This window comes from Camelus bactrianus, chromosome 12 (assembly GCF_048773025.1).
Source record: "Camelus bactrianus isolate YW-2024 breed Bactrian camel chromosome 12, ASM4877302v1, whole genome shotgun sequence".
Taxonomy (NCBI): Eukaryota; Metazoa; Chordata; class Mammalia; order Artiodactyla; family Camelidae; genus Camelus; species Camelus bactrianus.
The window spans coordinates 24,214,030-24,236,533 of NC_133550.1; the positions used below are offsets into that span (position 1 = coordinate 24,214,030).

The 22,504-nt window shown below is 34.7% G+C and overlaps 1 protein-coding gene across 17 annotated transcripts in view; it reads left to right on the plus strand.

Moving 5' to 3' along the window:
• The window catches only part of KIF21A (kinesin family member 21A), a 139,572-nt gene that overhangs the window by 82,115 nt on the left and 34,953 nt on the right, over positions 1–22,504 (plus strand). For 10 of the 17 annotated variants that reach the window (XM_074375027.1, XM_074375028.1, XM_074375029.1 and 7 more), the window contains exons 11-20: positions 5,197–5,397; positions 10,625–10,663; positions 14,566–14,656; positions 15,081–15,198; positions 15,555–15,743; positions 16,195–16,394; positions 17,457–17,564; positions 21,388–21,456; positions 21,552–21,766; positions 21,911–22,064. In XM_074375027.1, coding sequence (XP_074231128.1) covers positions 5,197–5,397; positions 10,625–10,663; positions 14,566–14,656; positions 15,081–15,198; positions 15,555–15,743; positions 16,195–16,394; positions 17,457–17,564; positions 21,388–21,456; positions 21,552–21,766; positions 21,911–22,064 — 1,384 coding nt within the window. The remainder of the gene's footprint in view (positions 1–5,196; positions 5,398–10,624; positions 10,664–14,565; positions 14,657–15,080; positions 15,199–15,554; positions 15,744–16,194; positions 16,395–17,456; positions 17,565–21,387; positions 21,457–21,551; positions 21,767–21,910; positions 22,065–22,504) is intronic. The other 7 variants (XM_074375031.1, XM_074375032.1, XM_074375034.1 and 4 more) reach the window with 1 other exon arrangement.

Consider the following 22,504-nt stretch of genomic DNA (forward strand, 5'->3'; position numbering starts at 1 on the left):
GCCGTTTTGTTAATTGTTTTGTATTTGTTTTTGTAGATCTTTTTTTTCCCCCTTTCTTCCTTTGTTCTCTTCTCTTGTGATTTGATGACTATCTTTAGTGTTAGATTTGTATTCTTTTTCTGTTTTGTGTGTATATGTATCTTAGAATTTTGGTTTGTGGTTACCATGAGGTTTTGGTATAGCAGTCTGTATATATACATGATTGTTTTAAGTTGCTGATCTTTTCATTTCAAAAGCATTTTAAATGCCCAGTATTTATACTCCTCCCCTCATGATGACTGGTTTTGGTATCATATTTTACATCTAATTGTTTTCTGTATCCTTTTACTTCTTATTGTGGATACAGATGATTTTACTGCTTTTGTCTTTTAACCTCCCTACTAGTTTGTGTGTGTATAATTTCCTACCTTTATACTGTATGTTTGCCTTTACTGGTGAGCTTCTCCATTTTGTAGTTTTCTTGTTTATGCTTGTGGTCTTTTCTTTTCTTCTTAGAGAAGTTCCTTTAGCGTTCGTTGTAAATACTGGTTTGATGGTGCTGAATTCTTTTAGCTTTTGTTTATCTGTGAAGCTTTTGATTTCTCTGGCAAATCTGAATGAGAGCCTTGCTGGATAGAGTATTCTTGGTTGTAACTTTTTCCGTTTCATCACTTTAAATACATTGTGCCACTCACCTTCTGGCTTGCAGATCTTCTGCTGAAAAATCAGCTGATAGCCTTATGGGAATTCTCTTGAATGTTATTTGTTTCTTTTCTCTTGTTGCTTTTAACATTTTGTGTTTAAGTTTTGTCAGTTTGATTACTATGTGTCCTCTTTGGATCAATCCTAAATGGAATTCCCTGTGCTTCCTGGACTTGGGTGACTATTTGCCTTCCCAGGTTAGAGAGTTTTTAGCTATTATCTCTTCAAGTATTTTCTCAGATCCTTTCTCTCTTTTTCTTCTGGGACACCTATAAAGTGAATGTTCATATGCCTGATGTTGTCCCAGAGGTCTCTTGAACTTTCCCTGTTTCTTTTTACTCTTTTTTAATTCTGTTCTGTGGCAATGGTTTCCATTATTGTGTCTTCCAGCTCACTGATCCATTTTTCTGCCTCATTTAGTCTACTATGGATTCCTTCTAGTGTATTTTTCATTTCAGTTATTGTATTCTTCAACTCTGGCTATTCTTTATATTTTCTAACTCTTTGTTAAAAAATTCTAACTTCTTGCTCTGTGCATCCATTCTTCTCCCAAGTTCTTGGATCATTTTTACATTCATTACCCTGGACTTGGGTAAATTGCCTCTCCCCACTTCACTTAGTTGTTCTCCTGGGGTTTTATCATGTTCCTTTCTTTGAATATATTCCACTACCATCTGTCTCTCTCTCTCTCTCTCTTTTTTAAAATAAATTTCTATTTGTATTTTTATGTATGTGGTAGGTTAGTTATGTTTTTCGACCTTGAAAAAGTGGCCTTCGGTAGGGAATGTCCTACGTGTCCCAGCAGTATGCTCCCTTCTTGTCACCCAAGGGCCAGGGGCCAGCTGGTTCCAGGGGATGGTCTGCCTTGTGTTTGCAGACTTGGTTCTATAGGCTGTGGAATCATTGTTTTCTTGCTTCTTGTGTCTGCCCCCTGGTGGGTGAGGCTGGTCTAGAAGCTTGTGTCGACTTCCTAGTAGGAGGGGCTGGTGGGTGGAGCAGGGTCCTGGCCCTGTGGTGAGCAAGGCCACACCTAGGGACCTGTCTAGAGGCAGCTTTGGGTTCAGAAAGTATTTAGGCAGCCTGTCTGCTGATGGGTGGGGCAGTGTTCCTGACCAGTTTGTGTTTGGCCTGAGGTTTTCCAACACTGGAACCTACAGTTGTGTGGGGTCAGGTCTGGGTGCTAATGATCCTAGCAAGATGTCAGCCTCCAGGAGAGTTCATGTAGATGAATACTCCCCAGTGTGGCCACCACCAGTTTTTATGTCCCCAGGGTGAATCCCAGCCACCTACCAAATCCCCAGGAGGCCCTCAAAGACCAGAAGGTAGGTTTGGCCCAGGCTCCTGTGAAGTTAATGCTTTTGCCCTTGGGCCCGGTGCATGTGAGATTTTGTGTGCACCGTTTAAAAGTGAAGTCTCTCTTTTCTGCAGTCCTGTGGAGCACCTGTAATTAAGCCCCACTGGCCATCAAAGCTAAATGATCTGGGGGCTCCTCTTCCTGATGCCAGACCCCTGGGATGGGGAGCCTGATGTGGGGCTCAGAACTCACTCCTGTGGGAGAAGCACTGCAATATAATTATTCTCAAGTTTGTGGGTCACCCACCTGGGGGTATGGGGTTTGATTATATCACAAGTGAGCCCCTCCTACCCATCTCGTTGTGGTTCCTTCTTTATAAGATGTAGAATATCTTTTTTGGTAGTTTTTAGTCTATTTTATCATTGGTTGTTCAGCAGTTGTGACTGTGATGTGCTCATGAAAGGAGGTGAGCTCAAGGTCTGTCTACTCTGCCATTTTGGCCTAATCTCCAAAGATTCTTAAATTGAAAAATACCGTTAAGTTCTAATATATTATTATTATTATTTAAATCCAAGTTCTCACGTTCTGTTTTTATCTACGAAATTCTTCTCCAATCCAGAACTTAATCAGTTCTTTCTCTCAGGAAGGCATTCATTTCCAGCCACTTAATGCAAATTACATCAATGTATTGCCACTTGGTAATTTTTATATTTTAAGTCTTATCAGTTTAGTTTTAAAATAATACTGGTTACCTTTTAATAAATTCACATGTAATTATTTGTTGTGAAATAATAATAATAATTAATAATAATAATAATAATAATAATAATAATAATAATAATAAATCTTAGTTTTGGGGGTTTAATATTTTTGTAGAAATGTCTGAAAGTATAAAAAAGTATTAAAAAAATTAAAATCGTCCATATTCCCACCATTCCAAGGACTGATGTTAACATTTTGGTTTATGTCTTCAATATCTTTTTCAGTGAACACTTCAGAAAAATTTATATCAGTGTCTACATATTGGTTTGCTATCTATTCTTTGAAATATGACAAGATATTAGGAGCATTTTTAATATTAAATATTTTTCTAACATGATTTTTTCATGACTCCATGAGTACTGTCTTGTGGTTGTTATTGATTTATTTAATGAATCCCCTACTGTTAGATAATTATATTGTTTCCAACTTTTTAGTGAGAATAGTTATTACTTGTTAAAAACATTATTAGTTTAAATTCATTATAGCATCCTCATTGCTATCCTACAGAAGTATATATTTTTATCTTCATTTTATGGAGGAAAGAGGGGAGGCTTTTAGAGATGGCCCAAGATCCAGTGAGTGACAGAGCTAAGATGTAAGCCTCAGTTTACTCGTTCCCAAGGAAGTCTGTGTACTTCACCTTGTGCCTCACTGCCTGATCTCCTATTAAATGAAATGCAGAGAGCAACAAGTGTGTGGGTGGGTGAGTGGGAAGAAAAGGAGAGGCAAAGAGAGAAATGTTATTTCCACAACCCATACAAAAAGCAGGTTCTGCAAATGTAGTGTGGGTTAGTGGAGTGGGAGGTTTCCTTGAAGGTTTCAGCCTTTATCAGCACCAGGAATGAAAAAGCATTGAATATGCCCCTCTCAAATGCAAACTTTTAAAATCAGGTAATCAAAGACATAAGCTATCTGATTATTGTATAAATGATCCAGTTTCAAAAAGACAGTTTATTATTGATAGCAAATTTATATTTTCATTCATTCTTAACATGCATTAGTGTGTACTCTGGCTTTGTGCTAGGTATTGGGATAGAGAAAAGTGTAAATTTTGACTCTGAGGTCTTATAGTTAAGCTTCTTTTATTCTTAGGTTGCCTTCTTATAAAAAATCACAGCCTTATATTAAAAAATTTTTGCAATCGTTTAACCTAGAAGTTTTACACAGCTATTTTAACTATTTTAAAACACTGTAACTGTTGTGATGCCAGATATAAAAGAAAACAATTTCATTGAAGAATATATAGGACACTTGTAACATATATTCACTGATTTGTATATACTGTTTCTAGCTGATTTCAACAGTGCATGAACTATTTTGGTGGACAGTGAAAAAATACAGAGCTGACCATGGATCTGACTTCTAGATCTTGGTGGTTGCAAATAATCTGGCATCTTCTGAAACATTTGAACATATGGCAAAAGTACTTAGTAAGATAGTTTGAGGCAGAGGAGATAGCAGGTAGTATTTTCTCCTTATAGCCCTGTCTTAATCACCATTGTGTCAAACTGACCTTGGAAATCTATTATGTTGAAGGAGATAGTTGTGCTCTTGAGGTTTAGATCAAGTGGAATTAAGGAACTGGCCTAGAGGACTCTCTGAATCCCTTTTAGTCTCAAGAATCCAGGCTCTTTTAGGATCTCATCATTCTGTGTTTTTGCATAATACTGACAGTACATACATTATTCTCCTATCATTATTAGGACCGCTTGAGCAAACAAAAGAATGCTTTCAATGATCAAACTGAGGTTTCCTTGGAGACTTCATCCTTTCCCACGCCACATTCAGGAGCCAGATATCTCTCAGCCAGTTAGGGGCAAGTTTGACTAACTATTCCTTGCAAAGATTTGGAAATGCTATTATAGCATGATGAATGAGGAACAGAAAGGAAGGGAACAATGGTGCTTGTACATTTTAAGTTTAAGTGATGGGTTTACAAAGCAAGGATAATTAGGGCCTATTGGCCAAAATGCAAGCAATCTAATTACCATCAGCGCTTTTGAGCACTAAGAGTGGGATTTCAAATTTATAATTATTTAATCAGGAAATCTGAAAAATATCTTAAGCATTAATGTTTGTGAACATATTTGTTAAAATAAAAGCTGTACCTTGTAATAATGTTGAAATAGATTTTGAAAAACTTTTTAGCATGCCAAACAACTCACTTAAAAATGCTCCCTATTTATTCCTAGAGTTGCCAAGATTGTAGAGACAGAAGGTATAATCGTGGTTGCTAGGGGCTGGGAGGAGAGGGGAATGAGGCGTTAGTGTTTAATGGGTACAGAGAAGATGAAATGGTTCTGGAGGTGAGTGGTGGCAGTGACTGTACAACAGCATGGATGTAATTTTTGCTGTAGAACTATATACTTAGAGATGGTTACGGTGGTAAAATTTATGTTATGTACTTTTTAACCACAATGATAAAATGTTTCCAACTTAAATCTATTTTTATTCACTAGGGCCAAATTATTAGAAAGTGAAGCAGTGAATGAGAACCTTCGAAAAAATTTGACAAGAGCCACAGCAAGATCACCGTATTTCAGTGGATCATCAGCTTTCTCTCCTATAGTATCCTCAGACAAAGAGACCATTGAAATTATAGATCTAGCTAAGAAAGATTTAGAGAAGCTGAAAAGGAAAGAAAAGAAGAAGAAAAAAAGGTAGTGTTATAAAATCACTGCTATATGAATCCCTGTTTTTCTTACTTTTCAAGATACTTTATTTTGTGATTACAATGCATATAAATAGTCTCATAAGTTTATTAATGAGTGAAATATTTAAATTAGATGATAGTTATATTTATATACTTTTAAAGATTTATCTCTATATGTAAAGAATAAATTTAATTATAATAATATGGTAGTAAATTTTATTTAGACTATGACAAGGTAAAATTACTATTAGAAATTATTTCTTCAAATAGCTGCTTTTGCATTCCATTCATCTTTTCTGCAAAGCTTGTTCTGCCGTTGCTCAGTATTTTTTTTTTTTCTCCATTTTCTAATATGATTAAATAGTCTTATGATATATTTGGCTTCCTGTCTAGATTAGTTTAACTAAAGGCTAAACTAATCCATCAGGCTGTCATTTAATGTCATTTGGTCTCTTAAGTATTTTCTGCAGGGCTTCTAATTTGATTGTGTAAAAGTTATTTATGTTATTTCAGGCTTTCTGACTCTTCCTACAAGGAGTTACTCAGCTTTTCACCACTGTTCTAGGCTTCCTTTTCCTTGCATCCTGGTAATAATCTCCCTCTGAAATCAGCTGGATGCAAAGAAGAGGAGGAAAATTAAAATTGTAATGTGTGAGTGGTTAAAACCTCATAAATTGTTTACATGTTCACCTATTGATTCTGTGTGCAGTCAAATTACTTACTTAGAATATATTTTGAACATACCAGGCAAATTAATTTTAAACATTTTTGGCTAGATATTCCAAAGGGGGAAAAGACATCTTATTTGTCACATAGTTTGTTACAGGGTATATACTTTGTGTAATTATTATTGACATTTAGTCTACCTGCTGCTTTGCTCAGTTTATTTAGAAATTTATTTAGACAACCAGACATTTCTTCCTTGAATAGTCAGTTGACCAAAATTATTGGAGACAAATTCTTCACAGCTGTGTGTCCCTGAGTTAAAAAGGGGTAATTAAAGTAATTAAAACAACGAGTTGCATATCTATGGTTGGGAGGCATTGCAATTGAAATTGCATTCTCAAGATGCTAATATTTTAATAGGTATTTCTCATGGGTGACTGACGGCAGCATTAAAAAATATGCAATGATTAGCTCTTACGCAGGGCAATTAAAAATGTAACAGTATTCACAGAATTACCAAAACCAGTGTGACCCAATATACTGTGGGAATGAAAATGAGACTTTGCACATGACTTATAATTTATTTGTAAAATTCAGTTGTATAGTTGGTCAAAATGTGAAATGGTACGACTTGTTTTTAAAGATGTAGGTGGTTTGCGTTCATGACTAACAAGTAAGGATAAGCAAGGGTATATTTCTCAAGGTCATGAGCTGATTCTGCTCTTTCCTTCTGAGGTAAATTTAGAGATGTTATCATGATCACCTTTTGGGTATGAATAATGAAAAATAGATAGGGATCCTAGTGGAAACCTAGGCTGTTTTGACATTTTAATAGTGATCATAGTTACCCTAAATTAATTCCTCTGATGCAGGTTATTTTCGTGGCAATGCCGAGTTGTACGCATTTTGACTCTTAAATAGTACTAAAGAAGAAACATTTTATTATTAAGATTTGTTTCTGTTGCTTTATGATAGAACTCCTAACCATTTAAAGTTAAAAAATTTAGATAAAACAGCAACTATTTAAGAGTGAAAAATTGACTGTTTCAGTGATTGTGGTAGATGTAATAATTATTATGATAAAAACGATAGCAGATGTTAATACTAATAAGACCGCATCAAACAACTGGATTTAAATGTGAAAAAGTTATTTCCTAACCAAGTGTGATGTGGGATAAAAAAAAATTTGTGAGAAGGAAATCCCAAGCCAGAAAGGTAAATTTAGAGATGTTAACCTTAATTATCTGTGAAGCAAGTGAAAGATAGCTTAGAATGAGAGAAACAAATGGATACTTCCTAAAAATTAATAATTCCTATATGGTGCTTAAAAATGCTTAATAAAAGCATTTTCACACACATGCTATAATACGTCTTGGTGAACTGCGATCTATATATTATAGTGCGAACCTAGAAAAATGTTCTTATGTACCATAAACTGTATAACTAGAAAAGCCTTTAGAATCAATTTATGAATTTATATTACTATATACATAAATTTGTAGAACTTAATAGAATTTTTCTTACCACATTCTATTCAAGCCCTATAGATTAAAAAATGAAAACTCATACTGTTTTTCTCAGCTTGATAATTCATTTCGTTTATCACCAATAACTATTAGCTGTATGTAATGTAAATTCCTATTTTGTTTAATGTTGGTAAGCTCTCACTTAGCCAAAGGATTTGCTACAGATTGAAACAAACAAATAATAAAGAGTTACAAAAGTGTTTAGAATGACAGCAGCATTACTGAAGATAGTCTTCCACGGGAACTCTTTGACAGCAGTAGCTCCTGTTTGGATGTACTGATTCTGGTTGAGTTGTATTATATGCCTCATATTTATTTTATTTATCAAAGACAACACTGCAAAATGTGGTCCTCTCTTAACATATACAGTAAGTTCAATTAAAAATTGTTTGGAGCTTGAAACTAATTTTTCTCCGGAAAGTGTTACAAATACATAATGTCCAGGTTTCCCAACTCACTCACATAAAATGATTTTTACTCGTTTGATAGTGTGGTAAGAGAAATTCAAACGGGAATAGGAAAAGGGAAATAGAGGAGAGAACTTTCTCTTTCATGAATGTAGACCAGCCTTTAGGGGGAAGTTTGAATTTCTCCCTTAGCCATGCTCTCTTACTCCCATCTGCTGATCACCGGTGTCCGTCCACATGCTGCCTTGGTCCCTTTCTTCCTTAGAGGTCAGTTCTCATGTAATTCTTCCCCAGCCTGAAGTACTCCCAGTTTCAAAAATCATCTGCTTTCTTCTCTCATCTCCTTAGTTTCAAAGTTGGGAGCAAAGCCGTGTGACTAAAGGGACTCATACCAGTGGAAATGACTTATAACGAATAGGCTTCCTCTAGGGGTATTTGTAATTTTGAAAGAGGGAGCCTCCGTCCAACTACTGACCGTTTGGGCAGCAACTTTATGAAGAAAAAAGAAGTTAAGTAGTATAGGGAAGATTATTTTTTTACCCCGTTTGTAAGTGTTGGTAGAAAGAGTGGCCAATGGATCATTTTTATGTCAGAAGCTACATTTGTGTTCAAGGAGAATACCTTAAGTCTTGTTTCACATGAAAGTTTCACCCTCGTCAGCATCAAAGTCTTCATCAAAACTACCATCAGTAGCTGGTATGTGGGATTTAAAGGTTGACTATTTTGCCTTTCTGTGCTTGTTTTCTGTTGAGCTGTAAAATAATCCGAAATTATGGATAATATGAAAATAAGGGAGAATAACTGAATAGACTACATTATCTTTTTTTTTTCTGGTTACAGCAGTGTTGCAGTGGTTAACAAGATTTGTCTCCTCCCCCGCTCTTTTAACTATGGAAGAGGCATTATAATGGAACTAAATGAAATAAAAACTGAACTCTTTAAATCATGGAGAAGTATCAGATTATTAGTTTATATCTCTGCCCCTCCACTGTCTTTTGGAATTGCTGATTGTACTCGTTTTTAGAGGCAACTGGGAAGGCATATAAAGTGTATCTCCTTATTAGCACACATTATCCACTCATTGTAACATAGCTCTCCTGTGAAGGCAGACAAAGATTCTGCATGTTGAAAATAGAAAATGTGGGGGTTTTGCCAAGGAACCATATCCTTTGAGCCACTGTAGCTCGTTATCATCAGTATAAGCCTAGGCATAAAAGCTTTTGCATTTTTTGTGTGTATGTGGATAAAGAAAATTTACCATTCACACATTCATCCCCATATTTTTGGATATCTAGCTTTAAATGACTTTCATTATATTAAAAAAAAAACTTTGCTTGTCCGACTGCATTCTATTATGTGTATTTAGTGGTGTCAGGTTGAAACTCTAGAAACACAGGGGATTTCTTAGGCATTTCTTTGGCATTTCTCTCCCCTTTCTAACCATTATACTGGACATTTTGATTCCTGGTGAAGGTCACTCGGCAGAATTTTTTTCTCTGAAAGATTGCTGGTCTCTTGTTGCAACAGTAGTCTATAAGTTGATCGTGAAAAGCAGTCACAGGCTAACATTATAAAAGGAGAATGAGAACTGGCTTGATGAAGTCATTCATAGCTAAGACTCAGTCTCTTCATTTTAAAATATTGATGATTCTGAAAATTATTTTTGGAATTCCAGGCAGAAATGTACTATATCAAGATTGCTTTATGCTTAATTAGAGCCTAGCACATCTGTCTTTTTGTCTACATGACAGATACTGGTGCTCAGTACATTCCATTGAGTAAAGATTCCCAGTTCTGTGCATTGAACATCATTTCAAAGCCTTTAGGTACATGTTTATAGTCTTTCTCATACCTTTCTGCTTGAAAAATAATCTTACTAATGGAAAGTACTACATTTCCCATTTTACTGCCACCTTTGCCTTAGATATGTCTTTCTGGTAGTCGAGTAATTAGTACAGTGATATTAATTTTCAGTTAATAAAATTACAGTTTTCTACTGATATCATAACAACCATATTCATTTGACCATAACACCATTTCATGTATAATTTTGAAATATAATTTTTTTTTTAGATTTAGTGATGTTCACATGTAGTGTATTAAAATAGAAAACAAGTTTTAAAACTAGTATACTAGTATGTAGTATTAATGGTATTTTCATGTTATGGTATAAAGGCATTACTTTTTGAAGCTCTTTTAATGATGCCATAAAAAAAGTCTTCTCTAAAAGTTTAAATGGAAGAGGATATCATTGAAAGTGGGCTTTTTTTTTTTTTTTTGGAAGCTGAGAAAATTGATCCATTTCAGGTTAAGAAAAGCAATTGTATCCAAATAGTCTTACTATTTATCAACTTTATAAATTGAGACTATACATTTTACTGCTGAATAATTTCAACTGATAGTCTATATAGTCTTCTTAGATATAATGCTGCTTGTTTTTTCTACTTACTTTTTATTCATACAAAATGTATTGCCTTTTTACTGTGTATTGTCCTTTGATGATTATCTTTTAAAATTTATTTTAAAGTCTTCAAGCTCATGTATCATTTTTACCTTCTTATCACTTTCGCTTTTTACTGTCTGGTTTGTCCTTCATTGGCTTGGCCTTCCAATACTGTGCCTCGTGATTTTGAAGGCTACAGAAACTTGAGGAAAGCAATCGAGAAGACAGAAGGTTGGAATATTTCCCAGGTTTTTTATTGAAATGTCATTTAAATACTTAGTTGCCATTTGCAGGGAAGTGTGTTACAGAATTATGGATTGTTTCAGACTAGATCAGTTTGGTGCTCCTAAATATAATGGTGATTTTATAAAATTAGCAAAAACACCAAAAATATTTAAAAAAAAAAACTTTTCGAGAATAAAACCCACACTGGTTATATGAATTAAGATTTAGGCAATTTCATGTGAATTTAGAATAAGCTGTCATAATTCTGATGGCGAAAAATGACCCAAGAACACCACCATTTGACTTTCAGAAAATACCTTTCAGAAACTTGTGAGCAGAAAGGGAGTTATTAATTTGGTGGGAATTAACATCTTGTTGCAGCACATGCTAAGTCATGGGTGGGCTCCTCTTCTTTCTTCCTTATTTGGTGAAAACTTTGTTGGGAAAACAACATTAAAATGGCAACAAAGTAAAAGGAAACTGTGGCCTTACTACAGATAAGATAAGACATATTTAAGGTTGAATTATGAAATATAAAAACAAGTTTTGCTTTTAAAGTGTATCTGAAGTGAGCATCAAAAACAGGATCTTCTGGGGTTTCTTTTTTTTTTCCATTTGAAATTTGAACAAATTTAAAGGCACACTTCTGAACTCTGAATATAAGAAAAATATGCATTTTACTCATTCAGTATTAGGATTATTTAACCAAGTATCAAGTAGTATTTTCTTCTTACTAGAATTTCTCTTTGTAGATTTTTCTAAACATGTCTTTTGGTTACATAATCAAAATCATTAAGAAAATAAACTGGTTTCAAAATAATATTAAATGTTTTAGAAGCACCACTTTTGAAATTTCGTCTCTTAAAATAAGCCTTTTGAGAAGTTTTACTATGCAACAGTCAGTTAAACTAATCTATAAATAGGGGAAACCTTAAAATTATATTTTCTTTAAGTCATTTAATAATTTATATTTCACAGTTATATTTTATAGTATTCTGAAGTTTCTATAATTTATTCCATAGCTTACTTAGAATATTCTGTAATTAGAATGTAATTCTGTCTGTAGGTTGTCTTAGGACTCACCAAATTAGTTCATATTTAGGACATTATGTTTATCCTTGGAATTAAATTAGGGCATTAGAAATGTGAAAAATTTTCTATTTTGAAAGGCCAAAATAAGATGTATAGTTAAAGTAGTGTGATGTAAACATTTTCCCGCGTTAAAATAGCTAAATGTACTTAGTGAAGAGAGTTTGCTTCCAGTTTGTATGTAATCCCTAGAGGGAAACAAAAGCAGAACGGTTTGGCGCTCTAGGACAGGGCTTCTCAAACATGAACCTGCAGATCGGTAACCTGGGGAGTTTGATAAAATGAAGGTTCTGACTCAGTAGGACTGAGGTGGAGCCTGAGATTCTGCACATCGGGCAAGCTCCTGGGTGGCGCTTGTCAGTGAACCAAACTTTGAGGCAGCATTCTAGAATATTGGCCTTGGAGTCGTGACACCGGCTTTAAGTCCCCTTGAGCTGATTGGCTTCCCCAGGCCACAGTTTCTTTTTTGGTTGTCAACAAAAGTGTTGACCTCGGTTGCCAAGTGTCAAAGGGTTTAAGCCACTTGGTCACGAGTGTTCCTTCCAGCTCCAAGATGCTGATTCTGTGTAAAGTACATTCTATGACTTTTCATTGCTGCTTAGTTATTTTAGATGGAAAATTTCCTTAACTTATTGAGAAACTTGAATATTTGACATACAATAATCACAAAGTATCAAACTGTACTTTAAAAGCTTACATCTTTAGTGATTTATAAAGGTGAATAGATAATGTAAACTTACAACCGCTGATTTTTCCACATCAGAATTGGCACAAGCACCTTATAAGAAATGCGTTAACTTTATATGGAAGTGAAAGTAATGTTTGTTACCCTGGATTCTAGTGATTTGGAGGGAGCAGGAGGGTGTGTTGGGTCAAGTCTTTGGAATAAGGTGGTTGCATAAACCCGAATGAAAGGGAATTTGGGTTGGAACTTGACGTAAGGAAGGAACAAAAACTGTAGGCCACAACTGTTGCAGGTGAGGAAGGGAGACTGCACAGGGGAGGGAATGAGGGATGCTGACGGGAGATGCCTTTCCTAACACACACTCCTTTCCTAACCCTAAGCCTTGGGCCTAAATCTCAAGGAGAGCACTGCTTGAGCACATGGTGCTGGCCTTTGAATCAGATGATTGGATGAAAGGGGAGTTTCTTTCCAGATTTTCAGCTTGAAATGAATGATGATGGAAAGCTAACGGCCTTATTATAATACAAGTGATGTAAAACTGGCATTCAGTTATGTTCAGCATTTTTCTCTTAATAAGTGATTTAACAAACTCATTTTATAATTGACATGCTGCCTCTCTAGTTAAGATGGATTTATTGCTGGTCCTACTGGTAGTTTCTTCTCACTCTAGAGATACGGTGTCTTCCGTGCATCTTTGTGCATCTTTCAACATGTGCTGTTCTGCTCCAATGTAATTAGTGTGTGAGACACAGGCAGAGGTGCCAAACAGAGATGCTCATGCACATTCATAGGGACTAATATAGTTTACAAATAGTTACTGCACATTTATTATGCACACCCTCTGGGTACTGGGCATGCGATGCTGGGCCATACAGACACGATCCGTGCCCTCAGGAGGCTTACAGTCTAGTGGGGAAGATAGAAATTAAAGAAAATAATCACATAAATAAACATAAATTAAGAACTCTGAAAAATGCTTACTAAGGAAAAGTATGTTCATCTTGTTCTGAGTACAAAAATGTCTGAGAATTGGGACCTAGAATTAAACATTAGATGGAGTTTAATAATAAGAACAAGGCCTAAATAAGATTAATTTTTCAGCTTAGAAACTAAAAACAAATCCATGAATTAGAACAGTTATTTGGTGTAGCAGAATATCTGAAAGAAATCATAGCTGTTACAAAGTTATTCTGATAAAATTTTTAAGCTCTTTCTAGAGGAATTTTATTTGGAGCATATTGCCTTATTCAAGTACTCTTTTTATTCTTAATGATTAAAAATTTTTTACCAGAGCACAAGAAGAAATTTTTTCATAGGTAGACTCATTTAAAGTTCACTTTCTTAGTATTATTTAAGTTGGATTAAATGTATGAACTGTAACATTACCTGACAGCAGTGTGTAGTCAGGGCTGTTACACCGATAACCGAAGAGGAGGATTCTATTTGCTTGGTGAATCTTGAGGCAGATCCTGGAGTTTCCTGTTCAGTCAGAGGTCAGGCTGAACTTCAGATAGTTTTGAAGTACAAAGACCCATTTCTGTGAGAACATTATGAGAAACAGCCCTGTGCTATAGGCACGCCTAGGAGAAAAGCCCCTGTGCTGTTACCCAGGGAGACCAGAGCACTGTGATGGGTACAGCCAGTGTAGACAAGCTTACTGTGGGCAGATTTATTCTGATCTTTAAATTTACTCTTAAATGTATTAGGGCATCAATTAAAAAATGCAGTTTCTGTATCTTTGTATTTAGTTGAGAAAAAATTTTACATGTTTAGATGAGAAAACAAAAATATATATTTTTTTAAATGGCCTATGTTGAATTTAAATGGCCTATATTCTAGTTTATTTCATGTTACTGCAACTGGTTCTTAGCTGTCTCATTAGCTGTCATGCTCCAGGGTATAAACTAGTCCTCAGTGTTTCTAGAAAATAGGATTTTCTCCATTGATATGAATCACTGCACTATGAGATGAATGGCAATTTCTGATTTCCTCTGAAGCATCAGACATGGTAACTTGGCTCAGTTAAATGATAAACTCATCTAGTTTGTTTTTACAAATAATTGGTAGTTTTGAAAAAGTGAACAATTTTCCTCTCTAATACTGTACACGTTTGTTCCTTTTTTTCTTTTTTAAGTGTGGCTGGTAAAGAGGATACTATAGACACTGACCAAGAGAAGAAAGAAGAAAAGGGTATTTCAGAAAGAGAAAGCAATGAATTAGAAGTTGTAAGTATGAAAGAATGAACTTGTAAATTTGAGTCCTTGAGTTAGGCTGTTCTTGACTGCTGTTAACTGTGCTAGTATACATAGAAAAGGGACTTGGTTATCGCGCATCCATTTTAAACTGTTTCCTGGGTAACTTATTATCTTGAGAAATGTGAGCTATGAAATATTAGCAACCCACAGTCTTTTGCATTGTGAAAGCATTGTGTTTGGTGGGGGATAGGATACAATGAGAGATGAAGTACTCTTTGATTTAAGACAAAATTATTATAAAATGACATTAAAATTGTGGATTGATTTTTTTTTTAACTGATGAAAAGTAAAATTCTTGCGCTCTTGTACTATGTACCCCAGCCGTCTCTCTTGATGAGGGAATCAGTTTGCTTTGCCAATATTGTGCCGTTAATGGACACAAATCATATTTTAGGAAGAGAGTCAAGAAGTGAGTGATCATGAAGACGAGGAAGAGGAAGAGGAGGAGGAGGAAGATGACATTGAAGGGGGTGAAAGCTCCGATGAATCAGATTCCGAATCAGATGAAAAAGGTATTTGTCGTTTGGTACAAGGACAAAACTCATTTGGGGAACTTGTTTAAGACATGACAGAAAACTCTTAACCTTCTTCATCTTTGAGGAAAGCACCTTTTATAACTGCTGACCTGTGTATGCCCTCCAAGGCTCATGTTTGTTCTCTTACTAGGTTTAGTCATTGCATGACGTCCATTCTTACTTAGTACGTGTCCTTGACCGATGTGAACACTCTATCTTGTTACCGTTTTTTCAGTTTTTGGTGTATTCAGGTTATTTTCCTTATAGCTGCCAAGTGATATAGATGATGGTTTTCATGCTCTTGCTTAAAAGCTAGCCTACCTTAGTATCTTTATTTTCTTCTTTTATAATAGCCAATTATCAAGCAGACTTAGCAAACATTACTTGTGAAATTGCAATCAAGCAAAAGCTGATTGATGAACTAGAAAACAGCCAGAGAAGACTGCAGACCCTGAAAAAACAATATGAAGAGAAGCTAATGATGCTGCAACATAAAATTCGGGACACTCAGCTTGAAAGAGACCAGGTGCTTCAAAACTTAGGTAAGAATTTCATTTAATTCAAATTAAAGTTCAAACTAAATTGTCGAAGTGGATTTTTATTTTGTCTCCCCTTGAAAGAAGAAAATTATATAAAAGGCCATATTAAATGTTAATTTGTCCCATTATGTTAAACATTTTTGTTTGTTTTGTTTCTTCATGCTGGTACCTGTCTAGGCTATTTAATTATTTTTTTCCAAAGTTGTGGCTAATTGTTTTAATGCCTTGATTTATGCTGGGAAAATTTTTTAAATTTAAACAGATAAAAACTTCAGTAATTGTAAAATATGTTAAGAGTAGATAATAAAAGAGAAAGTGATTGAAAGACACTCTGGCCTCCAGAGGTTTGTATTTGGAAGGCATTTCTTCTCTAAGGTCATGAGTTGTAAATCTGTGAAATAAAAAAAATCTGTTGTCTCACAAAAACAAATGCAAATATTGTTTGATCATTCAGGCTCAGTGGAATCTTACTCAGAAGAAAAGGCAAAAAAAGTTAGGTCAGAATATGAAAAAAAACTGCAAGCCATGAATAAAGAACTACAGAGACTTCAGACAGCTCAGAAAGAGCACGCAAGGTTACTAAAAAATCAGTCCCAATACGAAAAGCAATTGAAGAAATTACAGCAGGATGTGATGGAAATGAAAAAAACAAAGGTATTGATTATATTTTCCATTAATGTTTGATTTGACAATGCTTATGTGATTTGGGACCAAAAAAAAATTATTGTGGTTTTTTCCATATTCAATAAAAGGTAACCCAGTCTCAGAAATGATGCACTTCCTTTGGTAATTAGAAACTATTTCCTGTAGTCTTCCATTATCAAAGCCTTTCTTTGGAGTAGCTGAAAATCAGGGCTGGTCAGCAGGGATGGACATTTATTCTCTTAAAACTCTTATACAAGGTTAACAAAAGTAAAAGTATTTCAAGCATGTGAAAAAGCACAGATAGTAACATAATGAACAGTATAACCACTATCTAGTTTAAGATATTAAACATTACAGATATGTACAAAGTATCCCTATGTACCCTTTCCTGATCATAGTCTCTTTTTCCTGAGAGGTAACAACTATCTTGAATTTGGTGTTTAGCATTCCCATGCAAAGAAAAGTACAGATTTTCTTCCCTTGACCAAAAAAAGTATATGAATTCTAATCTGTTGTAGTTTTTATTGTGGGATAGATTATTCTTAATATTTGGCATGGAAATCAGTGTTGTTCCTAAAAATGGAAAATGTGGAAATAATTTAAGAAGTAGTTAGATAATTGCGTTGTGTAGTTGCTGATGACAGCAAAAATAGCTGAAATGATTAGGTGCTTACTATGTGTCAGGCACTGTTATAAACACTGGGCAGGTGTTAACTCATTGACTTCTCAAAGGAATCCAGTCCCATAACACTATTACCTTTATGTTAAAGATGAGAAAACCAAAGCCTAGAAAGGTTAAGTGACACAGCTACTGGTAATAAGTCCCCAAAATTCATTCAAGTTATAGAACAGCTGAAAGCATATAACATTAAGCAGATAGAAGTATGTTAGAAATATAAATGTATTAATCTTACAGAAAATAAGAATTGACCATTTAAAATGTGTAGCAAAACTCCACATTTTTTCTTCTTAAGTATTCAGAATCCTAAGGCTATACTTCCATACATGTGATTTATTTAATGCATATTGTGATCGGGTAATCACAATGGATGTATTTATCTAATATTTTAGGTTCGCCTAATGAAACAAATGAAAGAAGAACAAGAAAAATCCAGGCTGACAGAGTCTAGAAGAAACAGAGAGATTGCTCAGTTGAAAAAGGATCAGCGTAAAAGAGATGTGAGTGAACTTCTGCTCTGAGTTATGTAAGAGTGTTGTTCATCAACAAGATTGTTCAATAAATGGAAGAGAAGTTTTGGGTAACTTTATTAAATAATGCATATTAAGGACAGTGAATAACCATTTTATAAGATGGCATTTATTACAGTATATGGATTATAGTAATTCAACATAAAAGCTTATGAAAAACACTATAATATTATTATAAATTTTATTGGAAGCTTATTTCCTAGAGGAGGAGATGGAAGGAAATGGCAAAGAATTAACTGGTTATTTCTACAGAGACAGAGAAAGTAGTTGCAGTATTATATAAGATAGTGATTTTTAGGATGGTGCCAAAGACAGTTTTATCACTAAGAATTCTTCCAGTGTTCCTGGAATAATAATCAGTCTTCATTAAAATAGGCTTTACTAAGAGCTATGAAAATTTTCTCATTCTTTGACATAAGAGTTCTGCTTCAGTGAACTCAGACTAAGAAAATAATTTAAACTAAGAAAAATCACAGTGGTTTGTTAAAATCTTTACTTTAGGGTTATTTGTAATAGTGAAAAATGTAAAATCAACTAAGATGTGTGACAGTAGGGGTAATGGTTAAATAAATTTTGGTTCATCCCATTTAGTAGTTTCTTTTAAATATCTCATCCATTTATTTCTTTATGTATGTATTTATTTGAAGTATAGTTGATTTACAATGTTGTGTTAGTTTCTGATGTACAGCATAGTGATTCAGTTATACATATATATACGTATTCTTTTTCATTATAGGTTATTACAAGATATTGAATATAGTACCCTGTACTATATTGTAGGACCTTGTTGTTTATCTATTTTATATGTAGTAGTTTGTGTCTACTAATTTCAATCTCCTAATTTATTCCCCCCCTCCCCCCTTCCCCTTTGGTAACCATAAGTTTGTTTTCTATGTCTGTGAGTTTGTTTCCATTTTCTAAATAAGTTCGTTTGTCTCATTTTTTTAGATTCCACATATAAGTGATATCATGTGATACTTGCCTTTGTCTGACTTCACTTACTGTGATAATCTCTAGGTCCACCCATGTTGCTACGAAAGGCATTATTTCATTCTTTTTTATGGCTGAGTAGTATTCCATTGTACATATACACACCACAACTTCTCTATCTAGTCATCTATCATTAGGCAGTTAAGTTGCTTCCATGTCTTGGCTATTGCAAATAGTGCTGCTATGAACCCTGGGGTGCATGTATCTTTTCTAATTGGAGTTTTCTCTGGATGTGTGCAGAGTGGGATTGCTGGATTGTATGGTAACTCTATTTTTAATTTTTTAAGGAATCTCTCTATTGTTTTCCATAGTAGCTGTACCAAATTACATTCCCACCAACAGTGTAGGAGGAATAAGTTGTTATTCAACCATTAAAAATTAGGATTTGGAAACTGCTTGGTAAAATGAACAATGACTATAATTTAACATTAAGTGTCAAGCAGCATTTTATATATGCATGCTTGATTACAATTAGGGAAAATTTGAAAGATACATACCAATATGCTAATTGTGTTTATGTTAGGGTTATAGGTTACAGTTGATTGTTTTTTTTTTTCTTTCCAAATTTTTGACAATATGGTTATTTCTTACGACCTTTTTTTCTTAAAAGAAGCCATCACCTTTCTTTTCCCATAGCAGTTAGGTTTTAGCCTTTGTTCTTTTTCTCTTGTTCAACTTTTTCTAAATTTTCCTGAAAAAAAAATACAGGATATTTTAGAAAACAGAAGTCTACTTTGGGAGGTAAAGAGGCAATTTAAGGAGATAGAGAAGAGGGAATAATGAGATAGAAAATTAGATATTTTAGCCAGATGACTTCCATCTTTATGGCTTTATTTATTTATTGTCCCAGGATAGCAGTGTATTTTAATAATCAGTGTCTTTTGTTGCTTTCAATTCCTGGGCATTTTAGATCTTGTTTATACCAATACATTTCCACTAAAATCAAGTAGAAGCATATTCTAACATATTGCCTATTCTTTTTTTCTGCTTTTTTAAAAAGTTGAGATAATTCACATACCATAAAATTCACTGTTTCAAACTGTACAATTAAAGATTTTAGTACATTTACAGATTTGTGCAACAATCCCCACTCTCTAATTTCAGAACAGTTTCATCACCCCAGAAAGAAACACCATACCCACTAGCAGTCATAACCTGTTCCTCCATCTCCCTAGCCCCTGACAGCAGCTTACCTACTTTCTGATTATTCTGGACATTTTATATAAGTGGAATCATGTAACATGTGACCTTTTGTTCTGGCTTCTTTCATTTAGCACAATATTTTCAAGATTCATTCATGTTATAGCATTTATTAGTAGTTCATTCCTTTTTATGACTGTGTGTATAGAGCACATTTTGTTTATCCATTCCTCAGTTGACAGGCATTTAGGTTGTTTCCACTTTTGGGGCTACGTATTTTGTTTTTAATGAAAACTAAACGTTTAATTTAATGAAAACTAAACATTTAGATGACAGGAATAATTTCCTTATAATGTATGCTACCTATTTCTTTGTTACTAATTCATGTGATGTATAAAGAGATCAACAGTGAACAAGTAACTTCTGGGATTGAATTTTTGAATCTTACCTGCAGCATATATGCCTATATTCTGTTATAAAGATGTGAGACTGGCTGTTCACCTAACAAAGCTAACATTTCAGACTTTTTCCTCCCTTTAGTGTGTTGCTTTGTATGTATATTCATCTCCCTTCTAAATTGCTTCTTATCATATTCAGCTTTAAATGCTTAAGAACCAAATGTGTTTATATATTACATAAAAATATGAATGAGCTTGAGATTTGATTTTTAGTATGAAGAAACTTAGTATAGTAACAAACTTCAAACTATAGGTTAATTTGAGATTTTGATAGTTCACTCAATTAAAAAAAGATTTATAGCTTTGCTTCTATGTCTGTCATTATGGTAGGCAATTGAGTATGGCCGTGATAAGATGGAGTCCTTTTCTCAAAGAATTTCCACCTGATAAGATAAGAACATGTATAAACGTGAGATGAATGATCAATTTGAATTTGGGATACAGAACATGGAGAGTTATTTGTTACATCACAGAATTAAAGTCCTAGAAGAGATGTTTGTGATCAAGTCCGGTTTCTAAGCTTTTCCCATGATCACAGAGTTGGGTAAATGACAGAATCAAGACTAGGATCTATGTTTCTATGGGTTTTTTTTTTTTCTAATCCAAAGGTATTTCCTAAATTACATCCCTATAACATGGCTTAAAGTATAGACTAGGAACAAACTGGTAACAAATACTGACATGCTTTATTGTCCATATGCTCTACCCAACATAATAATATTTTCCAAGTTATTAGAAAGTGCTAAAACAGTCAGTATATGTTCTCCCTATATTTAAAACAGAGTTTATGATTATTGTATATATTGTAAGATGCCTGTATTCAAAATATTCTAAGCTGTGTTTTTTCCTGTCCATGCCTCAGCCAGTAACCAAAACAAAATGTCTAACAAAAATGAAATGAGAAAATATTTGTACAGTGTTCAGAAAAGTATTTGTATCTAGTAAGCCCTATGTTAGTGTTTTTTGAATGAAAGTATGTCACAGAGGTAATATTTCATTTTTCAGAGAGAAATGACTGTATCAGTATGCATTTGTGTTTACTGGAACAAAATATATCTGTAGTAATGGGTACAGGATTGTCATTAGCTCGTATTCCTCTGAGAACTCTTATAGTTCCCAGTGGAATGGGGAAATATGTTAATATGGGAGCAGGAAATACTTATCATTCAGCTTCCTCTTTTAACTTATTCAATATTATTTTATAGCATCAACTTAGACTCCTGGAAGCCCAAAAAAGAAACCAAGAAGTGGTTCTTCGTCGCAAAACGGAAGAGGCAAGTTGACCGTTCAGAGGGAACATTCTGGCTTCGAGATAAATGATGTATTTCTATAGACTCAGAGAATGAGCCAATCTCTGTTACCATTTCAGGTCACAGCTCTTCGTCGGCAAGTAAGGCCCATGTCAGATAAAGTTGCTGGGAAAGTCACTCGGAAGCTGAGCTCATCTGATAGCCCTGTTCAGGACACAGGTCCCAGTGCAACTGCTGTGGAAACAGATGCATCGCGGGCTGGAGCCCAGCAGAGGATGAGAGTTCCCGTGGCAAGAGTCCAGGCCTTGCCAACGCCCACAACAAACGGAACCAGGTCAACACGATTCTTCTATTCCTCCTGGCATCATGTTTGCGTTATTACTGAATGTCAGGCTTAAATGAAAAACAGCTCATTATTTGGCAGCACATAATCAGATAAGCACCTCGGTAATCATGTTTGTCTTTTTTCATAATATAGGAAAAAATATCAGAGGAAAGGACTGACTGGCAGAGTGTTTATTTCCAAGACCGCCCGCATGAAGTGGCAGCTTCTTGAACGAAGAGTCACAGACATCATCATGCAGAAAATGACCATTTCCAATATGGAGGCCGATATGAATAGGCTCCTCAAGGTGTGGGGAACAGGGGGGACATGTGCTCTCGCTTTGCTGACTGCTAATTGTAGTCTTCTAAATACGTTCCTTGGGTAAACTGAGTATGTGTCAGGTTTGTTCGGGGGAGGCAGGGATGGGGGTTGACTGCATTGTGTATGAATAGATGAACATCATCTCATTTCTTTTTTTTTTTTTTAATTGTGGTAATAGATACCATGAGATACCTCTTAACATATTTTCAAGTGTACATAGCATGGTTTTGTTAACTATAAGCACAATGTTGTAGAGAATTCTACAACTCATCTTGTATAACTGAAACTTTACATCCACTGAGCAGCAACTCATTTCCTCCTCCCGCCAGCCCGTCCTAACCGCCATTCTACTTACAGCTTCTGAGTTTTAACTGTTTTTTTAATTTAATTTTATTTTATAACTATAGTTATAGTCAGTTTACAGTG